The sequence below is a fragment of the Morchella importuna genome, assembly GCF_003444635.1.
Source record: "Morchella importuna strain M04M26 chromosome Unknown Morimp01GS048, whole genome shotgun sequence".
In the NCBI taxonomy this organism is placed as follows: domain Eukaryota; kingdom Fungi; phylum Ascomycota; class Pezizomycetes; order Pezizales; family Morchellaceae; genus Morchella; species Morchella importuna.
The window spans coordinates 80,199-100,004 of record NW_025763445.1 but is presented as its reverse complement, the minus strand read 5'-3'; the positions used below and the strand labels follow the sequence as shown (position 1 = coordinate 100,004).

General features: G+C 47.5%; 5 protein-coding genes across 5 annotated transcripts; 2 read left to right on the top strand and 3 right to left on the bottom strand.

The window, feature by feature from the left end:
• Positions 1 to 2,264: 2,264 nt before the first annotated feature.
• Positions 2,265 to 3,579, top strand: LAJ45_10611 (uncharacterized protein; the record flags this gene model as incomplete). Its single annotated transcript, XM_046120131.1, has 4 exons — positions 2,265 to 2,577; positions 2,640 to 2,805; positions 2,864 to 3,191; positions 3,253 to 3,579. The coding sequence occupies 4 exons, from the start codon at positions 2,265 to 2,267 to the stop codon at positions 3,577 to 3,579; spliced, it is 1,134 nt and encodes a 377-aa protein (XP_045966635.1).
• Positions 3,580 to 4,572: 993 nt separating this feature from the next.
• LAJ45_10610 (uncharacterized protein) lies at positions 4,573 to 5,457 on the bottom strand (the record flags this gene model as incomplete). The annotated part of the gene is made up of 2 exons (XM_046120130.1): positions 4,573 to 4,966; positions 5,030 to 5,457. 2 exons carry the CDS (start codon positions 5,455 to 5,457, stop codon positions 4,573 to 4,575), a joined length of 822 nt encoding a protein of 273 aa, XP_045966634.1.
• A 2,313-nt stretch (positions 5,458 to 7,770) lies between these two features.
• On the bottom strand, positions 7,771 to 8,309 carry LAJ45_10609 (uncharacterized protein; the record flags this gene model as incomplete). Its single annotated transcript, XM_046120129.1, has 4 exons — positions 7,771 to 7,795; positions 7,845 to 8,029; positions 8,103 to 8,156; positions 8,250 to 8,309. The coding sequence occupies 4 exons, from the start codon at positions 8,307 to 8,309 to the stop codon at positions 7,771 to 7,773; spliced, it is 324 nt and encodes a 107-aa protein (XP_045966633.1).
• A 2,789-nt stretch (positions 8,310 to 11,098) lies between these two features.
• Positions 11,099 to 12,370, top strand: LAJ45_10608 (uncharacterized protein; the record flags this gene model as incomplete). Its single annotated transcript, XM_046120128.1, has 4 exons — positions 11,099 to 11,377; positions 11,453 to 11,654; positions 11,727 to 11,816; positions 11,874 to 12,370. The coding sequence occupies 4 exons, from the start codon at positions 11,099 to 11,101 to the stop codon at positions 12,368 to 12,370; spliced, it is 1,068 nt and encodes a 355-aa protein (XP_045966632.1).
• A 4,173-nt stretch (positions 12,371 to 16,543) lies between these two features.
• Positions 16,544 to 18,498, bottom strand: LAJ45_10607 (uncharacterized protein; the record flags this gene model as incomplete). The annotated part of the gene is made up of 2 exons (XM_046120127.1): positions 16,544 to 18,005; positions 18,098 to 18,498. 2 exons carry the CDS (start codon positions 18,496 to 18,498, stop codon positions 16,544 to 16,546), a joined length of 1,863 nt encoding a protein of 620 aa, XP_045966631.1.
• Between the last annotated feature and the right edge of the window lie 1,308 nt (positions 18,499 to 19,806).

Genomic DNA, 19,806 nt, shown 5'->3' with positions numbered 1-19,806 from the left:
CGCAAGGCATTCCCGCTCGAGGTCTTGCCTCGAGGTCTCTACCTCAAGTCAGCTCAAGGCACAGATGTCTATGAGGCGGCATGCTTGAGGCAAACTCCTGCTTGCCTCAGGCTGTTCAAGTTTAAGTAATCATGCTAAAATCTGCATAATTACAGTATCAGAATTAATGAGGGTAAAATTGATCGATACCGCATCGGTACGGCATTGTGAGAATGTGCCGCTTTATCACCGTCTTTTAAGTATACGGCAGTGTTACCACAGTGGTAAGGCATTGCCAACTGCGGTAGTAATTTTACCCCATATATCTGTCACTGTATATATCCAGTAAGGTCCCAATAGGGGCTTGTGAGTAGATATTTTCTGGATTTTTATATCTAAGATATCAAATTAGCATACACTCCCTTCCAAATTCCTCGCGGTATTCAATCGAATTTAATTTTACAATCGGTCTAAATATATGTAACTATCTGCCAGCACGTAGGCCCAAGTATCTCGAGGTATCAACTTTCTTTGCTCAATCAAGACTAGATCGAAGGTATGCATGATCCTTACGAGGAAAAAGCACACAGAAGCATTTGGCTCTGCTCGCCTAGAGCAACCTCGTAGACCGCACTAGCTCAACGTCAGCTTCAACTCCAAGTTCAATCATCCTACCTTACTTAATTGATTTGATCTTCTTTTAATTAAATCCAACAGACAAAGTAAATCTAGACTGGCGCATCAGTGACTTTCTAGGGTATTTCTTAGTGTGATGGAGTTACTGAAATTGAGTTGGACACGCTTCAAAACTATGACGAAACCACACGTGTACGTTAATGAGCAAAAGCGTGGGATAAATTAAGGTTCTCTTCTCGTTACATGCAGGCTGCAGTTGGTGTCGTTTCTTTCTAACCCATCTTATTGCACTTCTTTTCTCCCCATATTTGCTGATCATACCTACAATGGTTGAATCCTTATCTCTAGCCTGGTGTCGTGATCAACTTAAACGAATCAATCCTGGGTCAGTCCCTCCAATACTAGCAAGCCCCAATATAATATACGTCTTTATCTAACCAATTGATCTATCTCATGAAGGTGATTTCTGAACCCCCAACAAGCTTTGTTTGCGCCCCTTGCGCTTGCTTTTATCCGCTCAACTAGCGTGCTGAACAATACTGCCCACATATCCGAGTGATCGATAGTGAGTACAGTGCTCCACACTTATAAATAGTGTCTGCAATCTTAAATTCAAATACATGCATGGGATTTCCTTGCACAGCCGACGGTTTGTACTCCACATGGATCACACCTATGACTAAACTAATATATCCCAACATAAAGACTGCTGAATCATATGTCGACAAGATCGGCTGTCAGCAAATCCTGCCACATTGGATAAGGTCTGTCAGCGAGATACCTAGTTTGTCAGTCTCGCTAAGTCAGTTTGGTAAAAATGCATCAGACATCTCACACTTAATTACAAGGAGGACCACGATTTTCGGTGCCGGGCCCGAGTACCTACATGTACCTACATATATGTACATGATTAATATCTTGTGGCGGAGCAGGTGCTTATCACGTGGAATCCAGGCTCTAATGAAGCTTCTTACCAACTTCATCCTAAATACATTCACCTAATCTTTTTGATTGCATTACTGCACTGTAGAACTTTATGCTTTTTTGGCACGGTCATTGCTATCAGCTAGATTCCTACGCACTTGAGGAAGAGGAAGAGAATCAGTTTCAAAACATTGAATAACAAAGAAAATAGACCACTAAGTAGCGATGAAACTAAGGGCTCTCTTAAAGTGTGCAACAAGGATTTTTCTACCTCGCCTCAGGGTATAGGCAGTAGCACAAAAGGCACAGCCGATAGATACTGTGGTTCTAAATGCAACATGTCCAAGGACCACTCCACAAACCAAAGGGCAACCAACGCCCCATATCTGAAATTTGCTGTGGATACAGATGCAGATCCGTTACTGCGGGTCTGCGGCGTACCAATAAGCTCAATTGAGATAAAATCTCTACACTCAGTCTAATCATCAACGCACTATTGGTAATTTTGCGCTAATAGGCTTGATATATTCTACTTATTAATAACCCCTATCTTGGAGCTTAAATCACCCCCGTTCCTCACAGGGACAGGCCAAGAGAGGATAGGCCTGTCTCATATTCCCGTGTAGGTGCAAGTACCTATAAAGTACCTCCTCCCAACTACCACATTATTACCATCGACAGAGAAGAGTCAATCCTTAACCGTCGACCCATATCTCACTTCAACAATGTTCTCTGTTACCTCGCTCCCCCTCGTCCTCGTCTCTGCTCTATCTGTTAGCGCCCTTACTTACGGCACAAAGCCTATTGATTATGGATATGACGTCGAGAAAGTTAAAGAACAAGCGGTTGCCCTAGCTACGCACTCCTGGGAATATGGTACAGCAGCAGAAGCACTCCTTGAGTTCGAGAATCCTGAAATCTCGGTGTTTGGATCTTCTCCCTTTCCGATCCCTAGTATTCCGCCCGCGGACGTGTCGGCGCTGGCATATGCGAAACAGCACATATATCTCAACTCCTCGGTTCTTATACCAGCTGATGGTTTGAGCCCTCCATTGTCACAAGAGCTCGGAGTGGCAATTACTGATCAGCGCTATCTGTAGGTGCCGTGGGTGATTCAGCGTCCCTGGGTGCGTTTGCGGTCCTCATTGGGCGGACAGATCCAGCGTATATGGATGCTTCCGCGCGCGAGATCAACTATCTTCTCAACATCGCACCCCGATGGCCCAATGGTGCAATAAGCCACCGGGAAGATGTCGCAGAGCTATGGTGATTTCTCAAGCTGCCTTCTTTATGCGATAAGATATCCGTATCTAACAAATCCTAGGGCTGATTTTGTCTATATGGCTCCTCCATTTATGGCATACTACGCCGTGGCAACTAACAACGCTACTCTCCTCAAGGAGTCTGTTCGCCAGGCCAAGCTCTACAGGGAAGTTTTGGTGAAGCCAGATGGACTCTGGACTCACATCATCGGCCCGCAGTCTGCCGATAGTGGATCGTGGTCTACCGGGAATGGGTGGGCTGCTGCTGGGATGGCCAGAGTGCTGGCCACGGTGATGAAAGCACCCATCTCGAAAGGGTGGACAAGTGAGATTGCAGAGCTGAAGCAGGAGATCAAAGAAATATTAGATGCAGTAATGACTGTAGGCTTGGTATATTATTATGAACACATCTCTTGATCCACCCATGACAAAAACTAACATCATCATTTAGACTGAAAACGGGCTCCTAAGAAACTACCTTACAGACGCCACTTGGTTCGGCGAAGTGTCCGGTACCACAATTCTCACAGCAGTTGCCTACCGCATGCACGTCCTTGACAGCAAAACCTTTGGAAGCAAGTATCGCAAATGGGCCGATGCCGGGCGGGCAACGATCGCCACTTGTGTCGATGCCAATGGAATATTAGGACCCGCTATCAATCCGTTGTGGTGGGGTGATAGAAACCCGGTGTATACAGGTTCACCGGAGGGAAATTCATTTGCGGTCCTTCTGGCCGCTGCATACAGAGATTGTGTACAGAGCGGAAAGTGTTCTTAGTTGACTGAGTTAACTGCGGGCTATGAGCTATGTGAATAAGTTTTAGCGTCTAAACAACATGTAGAGAGTGCTCCGTATAGTTAAATAAAGGCTTTCAGATTTCCCGAGAATGTATATTCTTGATTAAATAGATATTATCAATGCATAAATTCATCGTTCTCTCGAGTATAAACTACTATAGGGTTACTACTTCTGGAGATTTAAGTGCGCTGTGCCGGTATTACACAAGCGAGTGCAATTTCATGATTCCGCCACCGGCCAAGGCTGTACAACGGCTAGCAACATCAGCAACAGCTTAAATCATCGCTTTAATTTGATTTATGATTTCTGCACGGTGACTATATTTGTACGTACCGGCTTGACGCAAGGGACACTGCAGGGAGGCAAATCTTCAGGAAGAGTGCATGAAGTACAATTTCTCTGCTTAATGTTTGTGAAGAAGATATTGCCTCGGTAGGTTATTGATAGATGTGGATTTTTAAGATGAATGACTGGAGTAATTAAGTCATTAGCTAGCACTTGAAATAGGAAACACATGTAGATTAACAGTGAACATTGCAACGCGGCGTGGACAACTACCTATATAACTGACATGTCCGACAGAATTGTCGGAAAACAAAGAATTGGAATTGCTTAGCATAGTCTTGCAAAAAGAGTAAAGAAAGGGGTGACAATATAAATGTCAAATAAAGAACACAGTCATTAAAATCATGTCAGGAATATAAATACAAAGGATTGACAAACAAGTTCATCATAAGCCCCAATCTCGTCCTATCAGGACACAAGTACGCCCAAGCAAGAAAGGAAGCAAAATACTCGAAGGGCAGGCAGTCATTAGATAGAGAAAAACAGAAAAACAGCAATAAGAAACCCCCACCCAAGAAAAAGAAAAAACGAACACCAGATTCAAATGAAATAAAAATAAATAAAAAAAAACTCCTCCGTTATCCAATGTATAAATAATATAGTACCCTGACCGCGAGGTCCCCAAATTTATTTTTTCCAAAACATCAATCTTTCCTTCAGAGATTTAGAATTATTCGTCTCGAATTGGTCCCTCACTCTTGCTTCCCAGCTGTCTTGTCGAACGCTGGCTTCGATATCGGCCGTACTCGGAGGAGGTTCTGCAACTAGAACTTGCTCCTGAGGGATAGTGATTATATGTTCTCCGTTTATGGTTGTAGTTATAAAGGGCGCCTGACTATGTCTAGAACCTGTTGAGGCAAATATAGACTTGTAGGGTGTAATATCCTCCATGTTATCATCCGGTCGAGGGTTTAATTGGCGTTTGGCCCATCTCCTCATTGGGATCGCTATACCGTAGCAGAGGATCGGAATGGTGATCATGAGAAAGGCAAGGATGAAGAACGGGTAGTTTCGGCGCCACCTTTTTTGTTTTTGTTAAAAAGGTTTATAGTTGAAAGGTGAGGAAGGGGATGCGAGGGCTTACCATTGTCGAACTCTAGAGTCATGAGCAGCAGCTTTCTCCGCAGAGTCAATTTCAATATCGCTTGGACTGATATCGCCTATGATTGAGTGCGGGTCCGTAATGGTCCCATTGTCCACCCACTCCTCTTCAATATCATCACCTCCGCACATCTCTTCCATCCAATCATCAATCCTCTCCCTGTCCGCACCATCCGCACAAGCATCATTGCATCCATCCCAGTGTTGATGATTCCAAAGTAGCGAGCTAATACCACAGAAGCATTTTAGTTGTTCTGACCCCGTAGCTGTGGCACATTCGGCTTCCGCAGTAGTGAGGGTTGAACATTGGGAGGCGCATTCGGGGAGGCCTGTTGAATCGTTGAAAACTAGTAGCTCCGCTGCCCAGGCCGACGTTGCGAAGAGAAGTAAGAATATATCGAGTCGTCTCATAGTTTTAAACCGGGTTATTCATTCCGTGTTTATGACGGAAGGAGGGGAAAGAAGTAGCAAAAGAGGGGAAAGAGCAGAAAGAAGAAGGAGGAGAAGGACTCGAGGAGAAGACTTGATGAGAAGGGGTTAAGATGAACAACTGTTCCACAAGCTCGCCAGAAAACGCTCGAGCTCAGGCAGCATAGTCTTTTCCTGGTTTTCGACTTGCAGATCATTGGTTGTGTTCCGGGCGTCTGGAGGGTTACTCCAAATAGCCAAGGTGCACACCTCGCAGTCTAAGTGGTTAACCTCAACACATCGTAAATGCCTGCACATGCCTGTATTGAAGGTCTTGGGAACTTTATTTTTCCTCCCGTTATTTACTGTTGCGGGGGCTGAAGCAGGAAAAGTGTGAAATCTGAAATACATTGCGCGCATATGAGACATGGCGCACGAACGATTGGCTCGGAATAACATTGTTTGGTCAACCACCGAACTACTGGATCGTGGAGCGCATGGGTGTTTCCGGAAAAATCTCCACATCGTCTCCAACTTCCTCGACGGTTATTCGTCATCGTGGTTCATAAGTGGTCACTCATTCGTTATGCTGGGAAACCGGTGGTTGGCACACTTCCGCCGGACGTGGCTACATTGTGAACAAATCGAGTCCTAGTTGCAGTAAAATGACATTTTTTTTGTTGGCATGAAACCTGTAAAGGCCAGCTCTTTTCTTTCCTATTCTTGCGAATTCAGAGTGCTGTATCGATCTCGTGGACAATGTTCCTGCATTGATGTGCCAGCTCATATGCAAATTTCACGCGCGGTAATTTTAGTGGAGGCGATGATATCAAAGACATTTTCGACAAATAAAGGTTCGCAGCAGCAGAGGTACCCTGGTCCTTAATAGGCACATCTATAACTTCCTCAGATCGAGACCTTTTCCTGCCAACCCCCCATCCACCCCAAGTTCATATGTATGATCACTGGCTCAATTGATCAAAGCCAGTGGCTTGTAAGCAGGCAACCAACACGCACGCTGCATAGTTGTGTGGCGCGGCAATGCAAAGCGAGTGATAAGTGGTGTTTGCTTTTTCCTTGACCATACACCAGCACCGTGGCCTCACGGCATCAACCAACGATGACCTTCCTGCCTTGCGGGCAGGGGTAAAGTAAGCTTCGTAATACATTGTCCTTCAATCACAAGTTGTCACTCTGCAGATCTTTACAAGCCTGAAGACCAATCTCGTTAGTTGTGGCCAATACCCATATCCATCTAATTTTCCAAGATGATATGCAACGAGGAGCATCGCCAAGGGGTCCAAGTCCTTTCTGGACAATCAAGAAATACACAGACAATTCCAGGGTAAAATTCTATCTCTCAGCCAAAAAAACAGAGCAATTAAATCATCCTACGGAGAATCGAGTTCAATGATCTTCAGAGAGGAATCAGGGCGCGAGATGAATCTCGGCGGCTATAGAGAGGAAACAGGAGTTGTTAGGGCCAGGGTTAGATTGGAAACCTAGGTTAGGGAGGAGCGAGCCTGAGAAATACCGGTTATGAGTATGGGGAAAGAGGGCCCCCCGGGGGGGGGGGGGGCGAGCGAGATGCGAGACGTAGGAAACCGCTACAGCGGGTGCCGGTGCTTTGTTGTAGATTCCATGTCCCAAACAGAACGAAGATAGGGTTCTAGAAGGGAAGATCAGCACGAGACATTTGAAAACTTAAATTGAAGCAACCGGGATGGAGTTGTTACCGTACCTGCCCTACGATTGAATCCAGTAGTACCAAGCAAAATGAAGTGGGAAGTGCGTTTGGGTGGGAACGTGGGGGGACCTATGAAACAGAGATAAATGAGTTGGAATTACTCTATGAAGAGGATGGAAGTACTTATGCCCTCCTGCCGTGTCTCTACCCTCTGAGAACAAATATCTCCTAGAATGGTACTAAGCTACATGTAGCCAATATGACATGTACGACTTATCATGGAAATATGCAAGAAATTAAAGATTGAGTTTATTTGTAGAATTTACACAGTCAGGAACTTTCTAAGAGCGAGAAATTTGATATCCACATTGCGGAGATGAAGGAAAGATTTTCTGTTTGATTATACTGAAGCAGCTAAACGGAACGAATGCTCAAACGTTCGGGAGCAAACCTCTAGAATGAATCCAAACTCTATTCCTAACCCCGCTTCATCCCTACCCAAGTCAACTCCATCCTCTATCAATACCTCACCCTACCCTACTGTTTGATGTACTTCGTATGCGTCCCCGTCGCCACAATCTGTGTCTCTCCACTGGGCAAGACTTTCGAAATATTGACCGTCAAAAACGCTAAACTCCTGCCCACCCTCGATGCCTGTCCCACCACCAACAACATATCTCCCTCCTGGGCCGTCGCAATATACGTTGCATGAATATCGGTGCTCAACCCCGTCTTCTCCAACCCATGAGAAGCAATCACCATACTCCCCATCCAGTCAATCAAACATGTACTGACCGTTCCGTGCAGGAACCCCTTTGAGTTCAAGTGCTTCTTCTCGACCCGTAGCCCCGCCTTCACAGCGCCCTTCTCGACCGAGTTGATCTTGATCTGACAGTTTTCAAACCTTGCGTCAGAACCACAATTCAAAGGCAAGGCTGGGCCGGTACTAAAGATAAACAACCTTCTCTAACGCAAATTGGTATATTGGGCTGTTCTCCCGAATCTGCGACCAAATCTGCAGTGGGGGAGGTGGACTGCATGTTAGCTACTACTGCGGGGAAGCTCAAGCCAGGGTGAAAGCCGATGGATGCATCTGGGAGAAACCCACAAGCTCTACATGCTCTTGCAGGAACTCTGCTGAGCATGTTTGATCTGTGGGAGTAGCCATTTTTGAAATGTTGGTTGCGTTCTATCAATTCGGAAGGCGATCGACGGTGGTGAATGTTGCTGAGTGACGCAGACTTGAAAACCTCAACATGATAGGGTTAGGGTTTGTAGAGGTATCAGGACTACACAATTCTGAAATACGTATTCCTCGCCCGCAAATTACCACTAATATTTGTTTTAAGCTGTACAAGTCTCGCTAATAGCTGAAATCTATCTATGTATCAGTGCCATAGATACGGATGATCTACCATTGACGGTAATTAAACTACAACTTGAGGATCGAACGGGTATCAACTTCTAAGGTTATATCCGCAGTAAGTCGAAGATTTGTTACCTAAATTGTTTTAATTGCACAGGTTAAGGGTTATTTAAAATGCTAACTTTTACACAGCCGCTTCAAAGTGTCTCGAGTCATACCTTACCAATTCGACAATACAAACCCCCAATCAACTGACTGTGGCGATCGGATCATAGCCTCATAACAAACAAATTCAGCGAGATATTTCTCGTAATATTATAAGTCCAGAGTTTTATACATACATAAAGGCTCAACTACTCCAGGAGGGAATTGAAACGACCAATAAACCGGAAACGTCGTCCCAACAAGTAATGAAAACAACTGAGACAACACGACTCCCCGAAACAATTTTATACTTTTCCGCACTTTCCGCAGGACCATTTACGGTTATGACCAATCAGAAATTTAGGAACCATTCTCCGTAGAAAGAGCCGTGAGCCCGGTCAGGACAAGTTCGAATATCCCAGCAATGTTGGGGGAAAATAAAAGAATAAAAAAAGAACCAGCGTAAATCAAAATAATCCAACTAATATAAGAATCATGATCATCTCCATCAATATATAGTAATAATCTGCCCACGTATGTACGTAAGTACGTACGTAGATAGAGTACTCAGGCCTCGATGTCCATGAGTTGTTGAGGCGGATGACAGGGGATAGTCGAACGTCCAATCAAGGACAGTGCTAGGCATTCAATGGGATGATTGGTAGTTCCGCGAAATTGGTTTCCGGGACGCGTTGGAGCCCATCTCAGCAGAGTCACAGGGCAGAATGCTGCCCTAAAAAATCAAGGCTTTCAATATTTCCACCTACAAGTTTAGACGAACACTCAGACTGTGCTTTAACGACATGAGATTTTAGGCTTTCCGTCTGGATCCCCTGGCTGGTTATTAGCTAAGGGAAAAGGCATTTTAAGGGTGAGATGCGAGATGAGAAAAATGTGGGTTGTGATTACACATGAGGTGTTGTGCCTTAGAGCTCGCCAGTATCGACCAATTATTGGAGGTTCTAAGTATGCGCACTGATGTGTACATCCAGGAACGCTTACATGCGTATGGGAGAGATGGGAAATGAGGATGAGAAGAGGATTTAGGTACATAAACCATTACTCATCTGCCTAGGTACACCGTCACTGAGTATCACAACTCACCTTTTGTTCAGCTGTAGGTTCTGTACTCCCTACTACCTAGTTGTCTGATTATTACATGTAGTTGGTGGCTCTCAATATGGCTTTAATCCATACCCTTGTCTTACTTAAGCTTTCTACCTCAGTACTTCATACGTCGACGTCAATGATCAAAAATTCAAACCTGGTATTACCCCCATCACCATATCCCACCTGTTACACCCGATCTCATAGTTCTACTCTATCCTGCTACCCAACCCGGGGCCTATCTACATACATGCCTTATCGCACAAGATAATTTATCGTCACTATTAATAACCTCGGCTGTCTGTCTCATGCACAATCCGCAGCGCCGCGCTTAATGCATAACCACCAAAGGATTTACCGAATTGCGCCCTGTGCTCAAAAGGCTTCTTTCTCGCTGTCGTTTCCCCTCTCTCCCTTGCTCGGAGTCCTAACGTATTGTAACGGGCGGTAGTGACGTTAGTTCTTGGTTAATAACCAACTATTCTCTAAACTAGGAAATCTTTAACGAACCGGGTCCTTCGTGTCTGAGAACAAATGTAGTTGGCTGTTGATCATGGTGACCATATCAAGAGTTTAACTCGGTCTGAATGGTTCTTCTAACATAACTCAGGTGCTAAGAGGACTGGAGTAGTTACAATACGAAGATGATCCGCCGTTACGGTACGAAGTGACGATATGAAGATCCGCCGCCGTTGTAGGACAAAATAATCTCCTATCAACAACGTATACAAACAGCGCTCTCTAGAAAGCAGCATACAGATCTCTCAAATACGCAATAGCAACTCTTTGCCCTCCCCTTTCTTCCCCAAGGATTACCAAACACCCCTCCGCCTCTCTCTCTAACTATGACCGAGGCAAGGGGACACACACACACGACACGCACACATGTAATCTAATCTACTCCACTCTACCTCTGCTCCGAGTTGCTACAGCACATCACAAGGTGCACCGCTTCTGTAATCGCCGTTCTGCAGGGGAGGATATAAAATAGACAACTGAGTCAATATAAAACTACATATAAAAACCGTCCGCATCCCCCGACTCACGGCGGAGATTTATTTAGTTTAGTTTAGACTTCCCGCCGCAGCACATACCCGCGATATCGTACCATGGGCCAGGAAGCGGAAGATCAGTCCATCATATATACATATACTCGTTCCACGAGAGAACTACGAACTACGTAGGCTTTTCTTGGATCAAACAGGGCAGCTAGCAGCAATAGTAGTACTTCAGCGCCCAAATATATACATAACCTCTCTACTGCAGCGCAGCAGGATTCCAAGGCTCCCCTATTAAGAAATATTGCAAGCTCGATCATTCAACTAGCTAGCTAGTTCATAATGAAGGACTCATTGATCGTCTCCCGAATTGCATTCGACATATTCTCCTGCGTCGCTGTCCTAATCTTCATCGGTCTACGTCTCTGGCACCAGCGCAGTCTCCGCCGCGAAATCGAGCGCTCCGACATCTGGGCAAACACCAGCATCATCATCAGCACAACAATGTTTGTGACGTGGGTCGCACTATCAACTAAGACGCGGATTGCGCTGCTGGCTTGGGAGAGAGCCGATGAAGACAGTCGAGGGGTTGCGCCCCCAATTACGGAAAAGGGACATTTTGTATGTTGCTGTGTATTGTTTCTAGTGAGCTATGGGAGAGAGAAATGTAACAAGACTGATACGCGTGGGGAGTAGCTGCATTTTATGGGAGGGTTTGCATATGTGACGATACTCTGGTTGATCAAGTCGGCATTTCTGGCGACATATTATCGCTTGATACCAGCGCTCAAGACGAGGGTGCGGATGGCGTTGTATTTTACAACGGGTTTCACGGCCATGACATATGTGGCAAATATGCTCCTTCATGGGCTATACTGTCTGCCAATTCAAACAAACTGTAAGAGAAATCTAGAATTTATTTGAGGGGGTGTTGGTTGTTTATATTTATACTCATATCAACACCTTATAGGGACCTCTGGCCCCCACAACTGCACCACCTTCCGCTCCGTTCCTAGTCTCACCGCAAATACGTTTACAAACGTTGCCACAGACCTCCTCCGTAAGCAAATCCAATCTAGAAAACAAATAATGAAACTACCTACTAATACTTTCCTAGTCCTCGGCCTCCCCCTCTTCATCCTAAAAACACTCAAGCTCCAACCACGCGAAGGTTTCGCTCTCACCTTCGTTTTCCTCGTCGGCATCGCTTCCACAACAGCGTCTGTACTACGATGGGCGTTCATATATAGCGCCTACCGACAGGAGCAGGATGTTGACGGTGCAATCTACAAGATCGAGATCATCAAGGTCTGGACAACGGCCGAGATATCGACTGCCACCATCGCATTCTGTCTGCCAGTGCTGAGGAGCCTAGTGCGAAGTTTCTGGGTATGGGAAAAACGCAATGGAGGCGCACGTGAAGAGGATGGGAGGAAGATTTTTGGCGGCGGCGGCGCCCCGATGAGGTGTGGAGATAGCGGGGTGGATGCGGCGACGGTGGATGAAGAAGAGGGGGGGGCGGTGGATGTAGATGTGGAGAAGGGGGCGAATGGCGGGGATTTACCAGTGGTGGAGATAGAGAGAGGGATAAGAGAGAACGCGGTGATAGTGTGAGCATGGGCCAAAACCCCTTGACGGGGGCTTTGTTTTTAATTATTAGGTTTGTTTTTAATTTGTACTAGGTGTTAACTATGCAATGGGATGTTTAACTGATTTATCTTTGTGTTTATTTTTTGTATGTATTGTATGTAGCTTTTAAATCTAAAGCTCCAGATAGAACATGCACTGAGTCAAATACCTGTCCGCACCTGTCCGCACCTGTCCGCATGGAAGCTATTGTCGAGGTTGATGTTGATCATGGTATATCACTCGATCCGAATAATCGCTACAACATACTATTGATGTTTTTTTAATCTATTTATTCTGTTTAGAAACGGTGTAGATTATATAATCTCTCTCCAGAAAGTGCATACAGATCACTAAATGGCCTTTTATCGCATGCACTCTATCGATATAGATATCGGTGCTTGATGCTGTGTTTTCGCTGTTCATATAAAGGGGGGACTTTGGTAATATTTTCGCTAGAGCGTACTATGTCTATGGGGTTAAACAATTGCGCTTAAGCGATTGTCGGTATAAGGATAACTTCACTATACTGCTGGGCCATCTAGCTCGGTTTCTACAGTGATTGTTTGGGTGGTTTGGTAAAGCTACATTTTCTTTGCTGGTTTCGTAATATATATGACTCCATATTATCTATAGATATAGTGAAATCTCAAACACAGATACACTGGCCTCCCACCCTACACAACAGAATTACGAAGCCCAGGGCATATTTTTTTCTCTAAAGTTCGATATTTCTTCCCTTTTCTTTGGCACTTGATTCGGGATTCCTTATCATAGCCGCCAGTACATACATACATACACACTGATTCTTATGTACACATATCGTTTCAAAGTATGTACATCGTAGTTTTGTTGTCAATGCCAAGCTTGTAGTTCCACTGTATATAGCTCTTAGGCCGAGATCTCGTATTCATTAAATTTATGCAGCATATCTTACCCCGTAGTAGGCTGGTCTTCCCAAGCCAATATGTAACGCTGACCGAGTAACATATACGTAGCATCATGATATCATCAAGCACACAACTTCCCCACGATCTAGATCTAGAACCACGCGCGTTAACAAGATACGATAGGTCATCCATCCGAGCCTCACCATGCATCCCCACTTTGCCTTCAACCACCGGCGAAACACCTCCAATCCAGCATAGACCTCCCCATACATAGATCTCTCCAGACATGGCCCCTTCTCCCTGCATCATTCGATTCATCGGCCATCTCCCCGCGCCAAGCACCCCCACGCACAGACACCGAGTGATAGGCCATGATGCATATCGGAGAAACAGCCTTAAACAATCCGCCAAGGAAATACCGGAGGAAGAGTGCAGATGTCACCCACACACGCGCTCCAAAGGCTAGCGCCCGTTGTGCCCTTGCCTGGAGTGGTTCATTCCGATCCTGCACCCGGCTGGGGGAGCAGAGTAAATGCCGGGCGATCGTGGTGGGGTTCTGGTACGGGGGAGAGGGTTGGAGAAATAGAGTTTGGCGAGAGATTGGTGAATAAGTGGGCTTAAGGATACGGGAATAGGGCATTGCGAGCTTGGTAAGATTGTAATGTGTGGGCGGTTGAGGAGTCAGGTAATATAATACATGTTAGCACAGTTGCATTTATAGGTTATCATCTTCCTATAACCACAGAGCTAGAGTCTGCCTAGCGAGGCTGTGAGAATCCTCACTTCCTGCTCTCTATAGAATCTAGTTTCTTTTGTTCTCTACCTTTTCTCTCCCTTCCTCCCTCGCGTATACTAGTTCTTTCCCATAACAAGGCTGTATTTTCTTTTTGCTTATTTATAGCTACGTTGCCTTAAGTGTCGATCCATGAACATCTGTAATCCTCCAACGGCACCCGCAATTCACGAGGAGGAATTAGAGATACCGTAATTCAACGAACGACCGGTCATACAAAGTGTTAAATTCCCTTTCGAGTTGAGAATAGATACTGGCCTGGCGGTGATCTTGAGTAGGTTTATCTTCTAGTCTATGGATCGCGGGTAAAGCCCAATGAAGCTCTATGTTGGTGATATAAATTTATATTGATGTTAAGCAGAAGGGCTGAGCGATGAAAGAGGTATGATGTCTGGTACAAGGTATGTGGTTGGATACATGATACTTCCCTGCTACAATTACACGTGAGAGGAGGCGGAGGAGAGGGGCAGTTCAGGGTATTGCCATAACTGTAAAGTTGCATGCAATTAATGAATTAAACAAAAAAAAAAAAAAACCCTGCTACAATTAGAGTCACAGGAAATCACTCGCGCCAAGAACTCACCTATTTTTGAGATATGGCTTACGGGCTTTGGATGATATAGATATACGTGGTCATATAAGAGTAGTGTATACGTTACAAATACACTAGTAAATAAAGCCTCTACTGCTGCGGATCGGCAGCGAAGCCCCTCTTCACCTTGATATTTCCATACCTCTATTCGCTATATGTATTTCTCACCTTCGATACGTACTTACCTCCTCTTTATCATAGCCCGAGCTCTCCCAAGAAAGGACTTACCTAACGCAAAAAAGCCCCCTCCTCTTCGTTTGAAGAGGAGAGGGCAGCCAAAAAACACACAAAAGCAGTACAGCCCGCTCACTCCTGCTGGGCCCTCGGTATCACCCAAAGCCCAGCAGGGGCAAAACGACCTAACGTAAAAAAGCCCCCTCCTCTTCATACGAAGAGGAGAGGGCAACAAAGGCACCAGGTAAACGACCGAACGCAAAAAAGCCCCCTCCCCATAAAGGGGAGAGGGCAGAAAAGCGAAACGGCCAAAAAAAAAGCCCTCTCCCGCCATGGGGAGAGAGCAGAACGAGGTCGCGAGGACCTAACGTAAAACGGCCCCCTCCCCAACAGGGGAGAGGGCAAAGAAAGTACCAGCCCGTTTGTCCTCTTTGGACAAACGGGCCGGTGGTGGGGTGACCTCCCCTCCACAAGAAGGGGGGATTGCGGGCCATCACCAGGATGGCCCACCACCAGAGCGGCAGCACAGGCCACCAGGGCCGCACACCAGACACCAGGCCACCAAGGCCACACCCAGCCCACACCAAGCCACCAGGGCCGCACCCAACCACCACCACGCCCAGACCGCCAGGGCCGCCCGACCACAACCACCACTCTCTGGCCACCAGGGCCACCACACACCAGACCACCAGGGCCAAAACCAAGGCCACCAGGGCCACCCCACCACCAGACCACACCCAGGCCACACACCACCATCCCCCCTCCACCCCTCCCACCCAAAGCAGAAGAGGGCAAGGCACCAACCCCCCCCCCTCCAACCCCCCAGGGGCTGGCCCAAAGGAGGGCCAATGTACTCCCCCCCCTTCATCAGGGCGGGGTGAGTGCTGTAGCACCCATCTCTGCACCGAGAGGGTACAGAGATATCCTTGTGGTTTTTTTGCAAGAGGTGGGATGAAGGAGGCGTTTATAAAGAAAGCGCGGTTTCGACGCCAAGAGATTTTTTCGCCGCTTTGTAGGTGGGGTTTGTAGGGCTTGACCTAGCGTTTGGTGGTGGTTAATGTTTGATCCTTGGCAGTTCCGTGTTGGGTATACTGGCTGGGAGGTGTGTAGACTCGAACTCGGAAGTGGCGGGTGGTGGGTATATGGCGGTGGGGATGTGTTTGGATCGGGAGGGCGTGGTTTCGTAAATGTCAGGTGGAGGCATGGTGACAACGTTGGGGGAATAAGACAGACGTATTTTTGGCTGGTACTTGTTGTAAAAGGCAGCATCATAACCTATCACTCGTATATTCCGTGTGGCGACTTTTGGCAGAGAATAAGGCCCCACAAGCTACAATGTAGCTAGCGTAGGGAACAACCCTGACCTGGTGGAGGTCAGGGTGCCTGGTGTGTATGGCATTTCTCTGGAATTACGGCAGGAGTTATGGTTATGGCCAAAGAGGACTGACTGATTGACTACATGCTGCACTCGAGTGCTGAACCAGCTCGATATCTAAGCCGGCTAATGGACTATATTGGACGGAACAAAGCTAGGAATAAGAGGCCAAGGTCATAAAGCAATTCGTTTTTCTTTTCTTCTTCCCGTAGTCTCATCTACCTGTAGCCACTATATGTACTTACACCAAAAAGAAAGTCCAGAAAGTCATAAAAGGTCTAGCTACATCCATAGCCACATCTACATCTACACCATCCAACGCCACCGCACAAGACCATCAAGTCCTGCCCACCTCGGGCTGCACCCACGTCCCATTCCCCTCCAGCACGCCCGCCAACGTATAATCGCCCGCCTCCCCACCGCCATAATACCCCACCCTCACATACAGCTTCTCCCACTCCTCCCCCGCCCCATACCTACTCCTCTCCCACGTCGCCTCCCCCGTCAGTCCCGGCACCCTAAACCTCTCCACGTCGTTAATCAGCACACTCACGCCCTCCTCCCACCCACGCACTCTCCCCGCCTCCCACGCAAACGTCGCATTCGACGCTCCCACCTGCGGCGCCACCAGGACCGGCAGCGTCGAGAAGTAGAGCCCGTCGCCGCGCAGCGACTCGGGCGTCTCAATGATCCCCGCGAACCCCCAGCGCGCCACGCCGTTGATGAAGAGGCCGAGCAGCAGGCCGGAGCAGATGAGCGACACGCGCGTGCGCATCTTTGTGCCGGGGAGGAGGGTGATGCCGATGATGTAGTGGTGGATGCGCAGCGATGAGCCGGGAATGGCGGCGAGGAAGCCGAGCACGATGCCGACAGCGGCGTAGAGGGCGAGGTAGTGGGGGAGGCGGCCCTCGAGGCGGAGGGCGTGGGCGTGGTAGAGTACGATGAGGGTGATGATGGAGCAGACGATGACGAGGGCTGAGATGGCGCCGGGCTGCTGCTGGATGTCGCGTGAGGTGAGGCGGGTGATGGGGATGAGGGGGTCGATGGTGATGTTGTTGAGGGCGCCGACCCAGAGAGGGCCGAGCCAGAGGATGGTCTTTTCGATGTTGGCGGAGGCGGGGAGCGTGAGTGTGTAGGAGATGACGTGCTTGAAGAGGACGTAGGCGACGAAGCAGGCGGGGAGGAAGCGGGATAGTGCGAGTGAGACCAGCTCGTACGGGTTTGAGTAGGCTGCGGGGTCGGAGGCGAGAGAGACGTGGAAGAAGATGGCGCAGAACACGGAGGGGAATAATATCACGGGTGTAGTAGTCGTCAAGGAGAGGAGCACGGTGAACACCAACGATACGGCAAGGAGATGCCAGCGCAGGTCAGTGCAGTGCGAAGTAGACACGCCCTTGAGAAACGTGAACGAGGACGGAAAGCCCGAGTCGAAGCCGATCGAGGAGATGCCGTGCTTGCGGACACTGGGGAAATAGTGGTTTTCCCCCACCATGGAGTAGACACCGCAGCCGCCGTACTTGTCTGAGATGATTCCTGCGTGGATTGCCGCGGAGCAGAGGAAGGAGTCGGCACGATATACGGAATCGATTGCATCCTCTTCTGCTCCCTGATCAGAGATACTCACGTTGTTGACGGGCCCGCCAATCACAAACGTGTCGTAGACGATTCTCTGGTCGCCGACGACCCGCGGGTTGAGTACATGTGTCCTGGCGCACTGGGCCGGGCAGCGGAATGACTGTGTGTAGTTCTGGAAGGGGCCACAGGAAGCACCGTCGAGGCCGCATCCATTATTCTTTGCCCTATGAATCAATTAAAGATTAACCATATATTCAGAGTACAATATATCATATTTATATATAACATCATATGGAGGGGAAAGAATAATAAATACCACATCGTATCCGCGCAACTCGCCATATACGGCATCACCCCATCAACCCTGCTGCGGAACCTCGAATTGTGCACAACAGAAACAAACGTCGTCAACCAAACAAACCAAAACAGGCCCAACAGCGCCGCCCTCCAACTCCTCTGCTTGAACGGCCCGCGCCGCAAAAGCTTCACCGGAATCTCCTGGTACTCTGGGAACCACGGCTTGAGCGTTGTATCCCGCGGCGGAACAGGACCTTTGATCCACCGAATCACCTTCTGATACAGCAGTGGGGCGGTATCAGTTGATCTCCTCGCAGCGGCCGGCGAAAGCGGTGTCGAAATGGTATCGTCGGCTGGCAGGATGGTTGAGGCGGCCGGTGACGGCGACGGCGACCGTGAACGAGTGTGTGGGAGCGACATTAAGAAATGGGTTTAATATGATCCGGTGGGGATTCGAGAGCTCTCTCTCTCTCTCTCTCTCTCTCTCTCTCTCTCTTTTGTTTTGGCCCTGGAAGTGGAGCTTCAGAACATGGAGCTAGGCTTGAGAGGGGAACGAGGCGGAGCACGGAGTTAATATTTGGGACAGCACGCGCAGCGACACAAGCGCGGTTATTCGCTTATGTTACCGCTTGGGGCTTAGAGCAGTTGGGCGCGCGGGATCAAATCATCAGAGACAGCGCAAGGCATGGGCTTGTCGTGTTTTAGGCGGTGAACTCTTCACACAGAACGCAGGTCTCGGAGGCTTGACGCGCACGGTTGAAAGTTGACTGATAGGTGAGGTGAAACTCTGGGTTCTACATAGGCTAGAGAGAGGGAGAGAGGGAGAGATGTTGTGGCATTGTATTTGCATTAATAAGGGGAGTGATGTTTGTAGCCATTATCATCGCGATCCCAAAACATGCGTGTGTGTTTTGGCTCTGTTATGAAACTCGAGCTCAGCGCGGCTCGTACAGATTCCAACGAGTGATTGGCGGTGAATGGATAGCTGCTGCTTGTTATCTTTCTGGCGTCTCGATTGGGAAGTGGCGCACGTGAAAGTGCAGATCAAAGACCAGCCAGAGTGAAAAGTGCTAGCGCTTCTAACTAACATTCTATTAATTCAGGGGTTTGTTTTCCATCTGTTGGTTTCTTATATTTGTTCGGGCTTATAATTATGTTGAAACGGAGCCCTATATTTCTTGAACTGAGAGAGTATCACGCTTGTCTCAGGAGGTCAGCATGCAGCATAAAAAGGGGGGTAAAATTACTACAACACGAGTGCAAAGTTTGCACGCGATATAGGATATAGAACTAACCGATAATTCTAAGTGATAATGGCGTTGAATCTTTAGCTGACAGCTATATTGAAAGAAGCCATTATTCAAATATAGAAATATGTGCCCTTTTGATCATGAGTGATTCAATCGAAGGAAAGAGTTTGTTTACGAGCATCATCTTGGGCATATTGTGGACAATTCGGGGGGTTTTCCGATACTGCGAGAAAGTCGTTGAGGAAGAGCCCTCTAACCGTGAAGATATACCAGCTAGTCTGGTATATCTGTTCTACGTGTACAGTGCATGAGTGTCCTCTCTATATCTAGCTATGAATACAGTGTTCCTAACTATTCACTAACACTTATCGGCAGTCCCAAAGTCTATTCTTACATACATGGGCGCTGTAATGCAAAGAGTGCACATCTGCTCCCTTTCTCACTGATCTAACTGCATAACCTAAAACTTTATTCTTAA